A 10,136-nucleotide genomic window follows, 5' to 3' on the forward strand; every position below is an offset into this window, starting at 1 on the left:
TAATGAGATGAAATTATACTATGCATTGTAGCTAAGATGCTGCTTGGCATCCTTGAAAGATTTTTCTTTCAAATCCAAGGCTACTCGAGTAACATTTTACAAGATCTGCTGTCAGTTAAAAAAAAAATATGGACAGGCAATGCTTTCAGATAAACAGTTCATCAAAATGCATTTCTTCAGAAACACTCTTCAAAGACGGTTGCAGTGACCTGCATCATTCTGCAACATTGCTTTCTTAGAGATTTCTGGCAAGTCCCCCGTAATAAATACAAAGACTTCTGAGTTTGAGACTGTTCTGGCAAAACCCAGAGTCCTTTTATACCTCCACAAATGAGCCAGAGCTCTGGTGCATTGTGCTGGAAAGAGAGCAAAGTGACCGAAGGAGGGACTCTGCTTCCCTCATTCCAGGAGGTTGAAGGGAGATCGTGGAAAGCTACAACTGAACAGCTTCTGCATGTTAATGGGCATGCTCCAGACTTTTGAGTTGGGATTTTCAAAAAAGAAGGTTTTGAATGAAACTGAGGCTGATTTCAGTGCCTGTTGTCCAAACCCCTGTTTGCAAATACTAGCTGCAAGCCAAAGGTGCTCTGAAGTCGGCGCTTTGGCTGTCAGAAATGTGTCTTGCTTAGCCAGACAGATTGACCCGCTGTCCAATTGCATGCACATCACATATCGACAGGCTCACATGGCACCAGCCTCCTGCTTCATGCATATTCAGCGTGCATCACTCAGAATCATGCCATTGTAGTTGAGGACAGGCACATACACGCACACACACACGCAGTCTGCAACATGCCCAAGGCTTGCAGGACCTTTGCCTGCACCAGGACCTTGTATTCTTTCCCTGTGGGCCAATTTTTCACTAAGCATTGACCAAAGCATCTAATTATTACTTCATTAATTCATGCCCTCTCCTCTGATTTCCCTGGGGACTGATGTCCCCATGTGAGAGCTGGACTCGGAGCCTGTTGCAGCCTGGCCAAGCAGAGAGGTGGGTGTAGATGAGCAGCTCCAGCTCAGCTCACACTCTCTGTGTCCCCATGCACTCTCTGTCTGAGCCTGGGTGGTCAGTAATTTGGCATACGTAGGGATGAACAGGCAGCTGCCCTTTCTCAAAGACTCAGACCACCATTTGTATGTCATAAGCTGTTGAAGGGAGTAAACCCATGGGGCCAGCAATTATTTGAGGATGCCATTTGCTGTCTGAGCCAGTTTTGTATGAATATAGGATGAGATGCAACACGAAGCAGACATATAAATGTGGCTGACAACTTCACCTTTCATCTTCATCCTCATTCAGAACACTGGGGTGTGGAGGAGGTTGATGTATCCAGTCTTAGGCTCACCTGATGGTGAAGGAGAAGATTTCTCGTTGCTTTGCCTCTTGGCATCTGTTGACAATGCCAGACAGTGATGGGACAGGTACTACCTGGGAACCAGGGCAGCTGCGTAAGAACCCTTAAACCCCTATCTGCCTCCTCCTGAGGTTTCCCACCTAGCAGTTGGCACATATTTTTTTCCATGCACAGGGGAAAACTCGCGTCAGGTCTAAAAGACACAGGATCCCTCTCCCCCAGGTCTCATTTGGCTGGCGAAAGAGGCCAGCTGCCTTTCATCTCCTCTCTCACGCATGCACACAGCCCCAGAACTGTGTCATTTGGCCTCTCTCCATTTCGCTCGGAGTGGTGGCGAGGCTTTCCTTGCTACAGCTTAGTATATACCCCAGTCACCTCACAGCAGGAAAGGAGCAGGTTGCAGGATATCCACACACACAGACAGGGCTCTCTTGGGTCATTCAGCATCTTCCCTGCTGAGAGGAATGAGAAAATGCAATTTAGAAAATCTCCCAGTCTGAGGGGATGTGAGGTAGAAGATCCTAGAAGGAAGGTGAGAGTGCTTAGTTGCACATTTTGAGTCTTATCAGCAATTGCTAATAACTCAGGGAACTCCACTGAAATGGCCTGTTGGAATTTTTTGGCTCAGCTCTCATTTGTTTGCCTGTCTACTGCCTTCTTGCTCGGTGCGTGACCGTTTTGTTTCATCAGCAGATGATATTCCACATACAGCATCCTGAGCTGGCTCACCTGTGCTCACTTCATTTAATATGAATGTATTTTTTGACAAAATTTAAGTACCTCAAAATGTGAGATTTGCATAAATTTCCAATGCTATCTTGTGACAGGAATTTTTAAGCATAAAAATGATCAAGCTGTGAATAATACCTCCTGTCCAAATGCTCGCTGGTGAAAGCAAACCAGTTGCTGTGCTGTGCTGCAGAATTTTGCAGTGTCCTCGCTGAAAAAAGAGTGTGAAGAGCAGTAAATACCACACACTTGTCTTCTGGGTGCCATTTTGTAAGGATGCTTTGCAAGCCCCACTCTCCAACCTGCAACCCTGCAAGCAACCTGTGGAGCTCCAGCTGCCCGCGTGGACACAGCTGGGTCTGCTGCGCACCTCCCTGGTGTTGGTGCATGCCCTAGGCTATAAGTGCATTTTTGGAGCATCCACCAGTCCATTCCCCTGGGTATGGGCAGGGAGGAGACATGGCCATATGACTGGAAAGTGTGATCCCTATTTTGTGTACTCACACCCAGGACTCCAACACGTGCCACCCGTCTCGTTGTGCGCGCTTGTGATCACAGGTCCAGTGTCGAGCGCTGATACATAGAAATATCAAAAAGTTATTATATTGTGTCTATGGATGTAGTATATGGATGTGCCTGTGGATGTAGTGTATGGATGTAGTAGGACGTGAATGTTGCGTGAAGGGAACAGATTTCAGTAAAACAATAGCAATTTCTGCACTCAAGCCCATTACTTTGAAAAGCAATGCTAATATGTGTAATAGTAATGAGTAATGGCTCATTGACTCAAGGGAAACAGGCAGTGGTGACTCACAGTTTCTGGAGATTAGATGATATGAACTACTACGCTGGATTAATTTTGTTTCTTTCTGTGTTTGTGAATTTTCTTTTGACAGATTGCATTTTCCTGAATTTACTCTTTGTTCAGAATTATTTGACAAGTGGCATCTTTGAAATCTGTTTGGCTGGTGTTGTGCTCAAGCTGTTCATGAGGACAGTGTGTGAAATTAGAGCTGCTTTGTTTAAATTGTCTTGAGCCTGTTCTTTGGCTGGATGAGGAGTCTGCTTAGAAACAGGTTATCGGTGCAAATGCATTAAATTTACCTTTGTGGACTGGATGTGTATGATCATTTCTTAACAATATGCTTTTATAGTGCCCATTCCTTCAGTAGGATAGTTTGCTGGAGTGGCTAGGATAAGCTCTACAAATGGAATAAAAAGCATGGTCAAAATGAACTCTTTTTCAAATGTAAAAATATAGTGTTGGAAAATGGTTTTCTATGCTTGCTTTGTTCTAACTAACACCTCCCCTGTATCTAGACAAGGAAAGTTATCTACAAAATAGAAAAGTTTTTTAAATTATTCCTGAGATGTTCAGATTTGCAGCAGAAAGAGAATTATTCCGCATTTTAAGGTCACATTTGTTTCTTACTCATGTAACTAAATGGTTTCCTACACACGTAACTGTTAAGAGGTGGCAAAACCAGGAGTTTTTCCTTTCTTAGAACTCTTAGAACTAAAGAAATAACAAAATTATATTGTCATAAGTTTGAATGGGAAACTGGTTTATTGTGGCTAAGCCCAAACTATCTCATTCATTTATCAACAACCAAAACTTGAACATGTTTTGATCCAGAAGTGGAAAAAATTGGCATTTGGACTTGTGACCAAACAAATAATAATAATTTGAAATTTCAGTGTACAATAGGAACTTTTCTTAGTCGGAGAGTAGGTAAATGCAAGTTGGGGTGCAAATTTTCATACAACCCTACCAACAACACAAACCCCAGTTTGCATTTGCCTTGCCCTAGCAAGACACCCCCCATGCTGTGACTGGGGATAATCATCCACCTTTAACACAAATGCATGAAATACAAGGATTCCAAGCAGATGATCGATCCTCATTTCCTCCATGCATCCCTGAAGTCACTGAGCTGCTCTCAGGAAAGGAAATTCCAGGTGACAGACGTGAGCAGGACCATCTCTCCTCCCATTCTCCTCCAGCGAAGGACCCGAGCATCGCAGCGGCCTCGATGCCCTCCCAGCTCCCGCCTTTAACATGTCGGTCTTCTCTCCCCAGCTATCGATCTGTTGTACTGGCGCGACATCAAGCAGACAGGGATCGTGTTCGGCAGCCTCCTGTTGCTGCTCTTCTCCCTGACCCAATTCAGCGTCGTCAGCGTCGTGGCCTACCTGGCCCTCGCCGGCCTCTCGGCCACCATTAGCTTCAGAATCTACAAATCGGTCCTACAGGCCGTGCAGAAGACGGACGAGGGCCATCCCTTCAAGTGAGTGCTCTGTAGTCGTGGCTGGGGGCCATTTATCTTGTGGAGGATCCATTCCTTGTGGCAATTCACGTTTCTTCAGCTGCTGCTTTTATACCAGATAAAATTCTTGCTCATAACAGAGGAAATATTTTTTGCTATTGTCCAGAGTCTCGAGAGCTGTAAGGCAATATTGGCTTAGATTCTGGGGGAAAAAAAGAAAAAAGAAAAAAAAAAAGAAAGAACAATTACAAAAGCAATCATCCTCTGAGACACATTTTTTTTGTTTGTTTGTTTGTTTTCCTCAAAGTCAAAAGATCATAAAAATTATAAGTAAATGGAGAAAAGGAGTTTCACTAGAGCTACTGATAATACAGAATCTCTGCAAGTAGAAAAAGTATTGCTTCAGGGCGTGCTCTATTGGGCACACAGGGGAACTGTTTATATCTTTTCTCCGGCCCTGCTAGGCCGTGATGGGGCAGTGCATCACCGTGGGGTGCTGGTGCTGGTTAAGCTCTCCCCACCCTCTGCAGGGTCTGGGCTGTTTGTCCCCGCAGAGCAGCGATGCTTTCTCCTCTGCTGTGCCAATGAGTAGTGACCTGTGAACCAGGTCAGATTTGTGGGGAACCACCCCAGCTAGGATTTGTACCCCACTTTTGGGAATAGTAAAGAGAGAGACCATCCAAACTGGGCTCTGCACGTGGACAGGGCAAGGCTGCAGGCAAACAGACCCAGCACAGCAATTGCCCAGGGAGACAGGTCGTGCATGGCAAAAATGGTGTGTGCTGGTGGCTCTGTGCCCGCAGGAAGGGGACACATTGCTCCAGCTGCAAAGAAATGAGGGCTGGGGAGGAGGGAGTGATGGGGAGACAGGTACAAGTGTGCAAGGCAGGTGAACCTGGCTGGGTTTGTAACCAGACCTGTGTTTCTGACAGAGCCTACTTGGATATGGAAATGAATCTCTCACAGGACCAGATTCAGAAGTACACAGACTGTCTCCAGCTATACGTCAACAGCACAGTCAAAGAGCTGAGGAGACTCTTTCTCGTTCAGGACCTTGTGGATTCTTTAAAAGTAGGATTGCTTTAAATATTTTTAACCCCTCTCTGGAGGATCAATTTACATTTCAAAGTGCTGCTTCCCTTGTTGACGCTGTTCTTATAAAACCTAGTTTTGTGTAGCTAGATATCAAAGTTATTCTCCTACTTGGTTTCCAATCTGCTTGCTTCCAGTAGCTTAGAGGTTTGGCAATCTGCAGTTGAAGTTATTTATGTGTAATACAGGAGTTACAAAAGGTGCAGGACCAGCTTAATTCCACGGCAGGTCTGGAAGCATCTCTGTGTTGTGCTCTCTATGACCTTGCCACAAAATGGCGTATTCCCCTCTAATCCCTCTGGCGATCTGGCTTTCCTCTAATGGTGGCCTTTCCTGCTGTGGAGGAATGCCCTCTTTCCCTCCCTGCTGAGACAGCAATTTATTTTCAGCCTTACACCCAATCAGGTGTTCTCCAGAGCAAAGGGAAGATCATTAAGGGAGCAGACATGGGTTAGGCTGCTAAATTACTAAAGGTTTTTAGAAAAATGTACCCATCTCCCAGCCCTCAAGGCTTTTCAGTCACTGGGATTATCACTGTGGGGTTGTGATTAACTTGTGTGGGATGACCCTTGCCTTCATCAAAATTGGATGCAGGGTCCTAAATGTATGCAATTAAACACTAAATATACGTGAAAGCTCAGCTAAGAGAGTATGAAGCAGTGATCTGCAGGAGGGAAAATGGGTTTATACACTCAGAAAAAGTACCTAGTTCTTAATGTGCCTTACTTAACAAGTCCCTTTACACATTAAAAAAGGCTAATGTGCCATTATATTAGCTAGTTAAGTGAACTCATTTCTTCTTATGCTGACACTGGAGGTGATGTAATGATCTGTCCTTAATTTAGTTTGCAGTACTAATGTGGCTGCTGACTTATGTGGGAGCCCTCTTCAATGGCCTGACTCTTCTGATAATGGGTAAAAATTATCATTTCTTTTTAAATCTATTTTTAACTCTAATTCCCTGGTGATTTTTTACGTAGGCAAAACAGCCTCTCTTCGTTGTGCCTTCCCCACAGTTAAACCATCAACTTGTATTTTCTCTTATTCATTATTCCTATTCTGTTGTCTGTCCTGCTAGAACCAATTTGCATTTTACGGGTCTGTATCTACTAGTCCCAGAGAACTGGGAAAATCTGTATTTGGGAGGTTTGAGCAAAGTTCATTTTTAATAGGAAGATCCCTGGTGGATCAGCTGACCAAGTGGCATGATACGTGTTTGTCCCTGCTCGAAGTAGGTCTCTTCTCTGGAGGAATCTGATCAGCAGGAATTTAACACTGTGCTCTTTTTCTCCTCAGCTGTGGTGTCTATGTTTACTCTCCCTGTTGTATATGACAAGTACCAGGTAAGTCCACCCGCAGCTCTGCAGTTCGGGTGCATGGGTGGTTGTACATTCTTGATGCCCCACTGACTTTGTCTCCTTTTGCTCCTTGCAGGCACAGATTGATCAATACTTGGGACTTGTGCGGACCCACATAAACACTGTTGTGGCAAAGTGAGTTCAGCAGCAGACTTGACCAAGTGTCCTGCTGCGAGGTTGTGGTATGCTGGGGTAGCTAAGAGCTGGGTGGTCCCGGGGACAACATGTCCCGTGAATGATGTCCTGCCAGCTCCTGGCATGAAGGAGCCTGCAAGAGGGTAGATCCCTGGAGGAACACGGTCCTTCTCAGATGAGTGTAGGCTGAGGCAGAGCTGTGATCCTGCAAACTTCTCTCCCCTCCCCTGTCCTTTGAGGGATGAAGATGGAGCAGCCCAAACAGGGTCTGATGTCCATACCTGGCCAGGACCAACCACACCACAAGGAATGTGTTAACTCTTCCTCACTGACTGCCCCAGCCTGCCCTTTTGCATTCAGGGATGCTGTCCTTTAGAGATAATAATAATGTTAATAAACAAAGTGGGAATTAGAACAGCGCCCTGTTAGAGAAAACAAATATCTGGAATCACCATGACCTTGAGTGTCGCAAACCATCATAGAATGGTCAGAACTGGATGAAATTGTTGATGTAGTCTGCCCTGGGGCCTAATGCATTGCCTAGCAAAAGCTTTTGTGAGATCCGTAAGAGGAGAGTGAGGGTCTAAGCATAGTCCTTAACAGTTGAGAATTACTGAAAGGTGCATCCATACATCTCAGCAGCTTGAATACATGGCTCTGCAAAAGTTGGCTGAACGACAGGTGCCCAATGGAAGGCTACAAGATGGTGAGGGACAGAGAGCAAGTGGCCCACATGGAGATGCTGAGGAAACTGGGTTTGTTTTGCCTGACAGAGTGGGAGCTATGTGGTTATGTCATAGCAGGCTATAATTACTTGACAGGAAGTTAAAAGATGATGCAGCCAAACTGTCCTCAGTAGTGGCAAAAGTTATAGCAAGAAGCAACAACACAAATCTAGCTTAGAAAGTTGATGCTGGACATTTGGAGAAACTTCTTCATTCGGAGGTTAATATAGCACTGGAGCAGGCTGCCCAGGAAGGTGCCAGAACTTCCTTCCCTGGAGGTTTTCAAAGCAAGACAAAGCCATGGCCAACCTAATCTAGCATTGGCGATAGTCCTGCCTCAGGTAGGAGATTGATTCAAAGGCTTCCAGGGGACATTTCCAGACAGTATTTTTGTGATGTTGCAAACCCATAGCCTTGGGCAGGACTAGAAGTCTGTACTGATTTTTTAATTATTTTTTTTTAACTTCATTCCTGGCTTCCAGTAGACAATAGTCCACAGTAGGATAAAAAAGGGTGGGAGAATACCACTGAGGATATCCCATGAAAAAATGGGGAATTTACAACTCGGGGCCTCTAGGAGCACATGGATGGACATCATCTCTGTTTCTTATTAGACTGTAGCCCACCTGTTGCAACAACACACAAAATGCAAGCTAATAAAATTACCCTTTGCTGAGACTCCAAGTGGGGATCCATTGGAATGAAATAGCTGCGTGACCACATAAACCTTTTTCTCTTCTTTATTTCTAGGATTCAGGCTAAAATCCCAGGTGCTAAGAGAAAGGCAGAGTAAAGCAGACATCAAGAATTCATCAGCTACAGTAGTGAATAATGGGGGAATCTGGAGTGGAACAGCTCTGTTCTTACACTTTACTGCAAATTTATTGTTCTTTTTTTTCTCGACACCATAATATTAGAAGGATAAAACTCGGAAGCAGTGCTTTTCCCCTGCTGCTTCTGCACTTAGAATATTTGCAATCACTTGTGTCAAGCACTAAAGTATAGTAAAGAGAAAAGTGTACTAGATGTGGTTTTTTGTGTTGCTTATAAAGTGCATGATGGTGAGAGCCTAAATAATATTGACCTTTTTTATTTTATTTTTTTAGTGTTTTTCCTTCTTCTATTGGCATTGCTTCTATAACTTTTAATGTTATATGTGGCTAGGGGCTTTCCTGCTTAGCGCACTGATGCAATAGTTAAAATTGCTTCTACGTCACTGGGTTGCTGGTTGGATTCATCTTTATTAACTATATAGAATTGTAGACTGATGTTTTAGTGTTTTCCAGCACAAATAAAATAAACAATAATCGGTACTTATGGTAATCAGTTTTGTATAACTCCAAAAAAACGAAAACAAAACCCAGTACTTTTGTCGTAAGGGATTGACAGGCTGATTTAATGTATGGTAACTGGAAAGTTCCAGCTTGTTAAATTTATTACAATTTGTATTACATTCTCTGTAGTTCCTAATGGACTTAATTATGGACTCTGAATATTTGCACTTATGTACTTGATACCGAATGCAGAAATAAATGTTACTAAATGTAAAAAGTTCTCCCTCTTGTTGCCAATGGGATTATCTTGACGTTTGCAAACTGGACACATCCACAAGTGCTTTGCCTGAGAAAATGGTTCAGTCTAACACAATCATCTGCACTACGTAGCTTATTCCTCAGTTTCACATCTCGATAAGTAAAGAACAGAAATTAAAAAAAAGATCTTAGTACATCTTAGGAAATGTTCTAAGCCCAGAGGCTGAGAACTGAAATAAAGATTTGCTCTTGTACAAAGGTGAAGGCTTTTAAATGTCAGCACTATATAAAGTGCTTCAGAACAAATAAATTGGTTAAGTGCTGAATGATTTTCCAATTTGCAGAACATACCTGTGGAAAATCTTTTATTCTCTCTTTTTTTTTTTTTTTTAATAAAAATGTGAACATCAAAACCTTTTCCACCAAATTGCATTTATGTATTTTCTAACACAGAACATTTTTATGCAGAACATTTTTTTTTCCCACAAAGAACTAGATCCTTAAACATTTATCTGAACTTTTTGAATTGAAATCTCTTGCATTTCTTCATTTAATTCACCTTCATCTGTTCCACGTGGACATAGTGACATTTGTCCTAGGTCAGGCTGCAGTGCTATTTGGCCATGTACAAGTGTATCACAAAAATGCATAAGAGGAGGTAGCAGAAAAATTGGTTTGGCTGTGGGCTAGTTAATTCTTGTGATACGTCTCAGATTCCCTTATTTTCTTTTAAGTTTTATATTTAAACATTCTTCTTTGCTCTTATTTGAACACCTCAGTGTGACACCTGTTGCTTATGATCAAATGGAATATGTTTGTTTTAGCGTGAGTAGTTTGCAGGCAGGACTTAAAATTCAACACCTGTCCCCAGATTTAACTGCCTCTTACACTTTCCTACTAGTGCATTAAAATGGACGATGTATAACTTTGGCAATGACCACAT

At 43.2% G+C, this 10,136-nt stretch overlaps 1 protein-coding gene across 5 annotated transcripts in view; it reads left to right on the top strand.

Moving 5' to 3' along the window:
* RTN1 (reticulon 1) overlaps window positions 1-9,212 on the top strand; it is a 127,822-nt gene extending 118,610 nt beyond the window's left edge. For all 5 annotated transcript variants that reach the window (XM_083838350.1, XM_083838348.1, XM_083838351.1 and 2 more), the window contains 6 exons: window positions 4,165-4,372; window positions 5,284-5,422; window positions 6,289-6,358; window positions 6,740-6,786; window positions 6,878-6,936; window positions 8,412-9,212. In XM_083838350.1, the coding sequence (XP_083694476.1) occupies window positions 4,165-4,372; window positions 5,284-5,422; window positions 6,289-6,358; window positions 6,740-6,786; window positions 6,878-6,936; window positions 8,412-8,454 (566 nt within the window). In that variant the 3' untranslated portion in view covers window positions 8,455-9,212. The remainder of the gene's footprint in view (window positions 1-4,164; window positions 4,373-5,283; window positions 5,423-6,288; window positions 6,359-6,739; window positions 6,787-6,877; window positions 6,937-8,411) is intronic.
* The last annotated feature ends 924 nt before the right edge of the window (window positions 9,213-10,136 follow it).

Source organism: Anser anser (genome assembly GCF_964211835.1).
Source record: "Anser anser genome assembly, chromosome: 5".
Lineage (NCBI taxonomy): Eukaryota > Metazoa > Chordata > Aves > Anseriformes > Anatidae > Anser > Anser anser.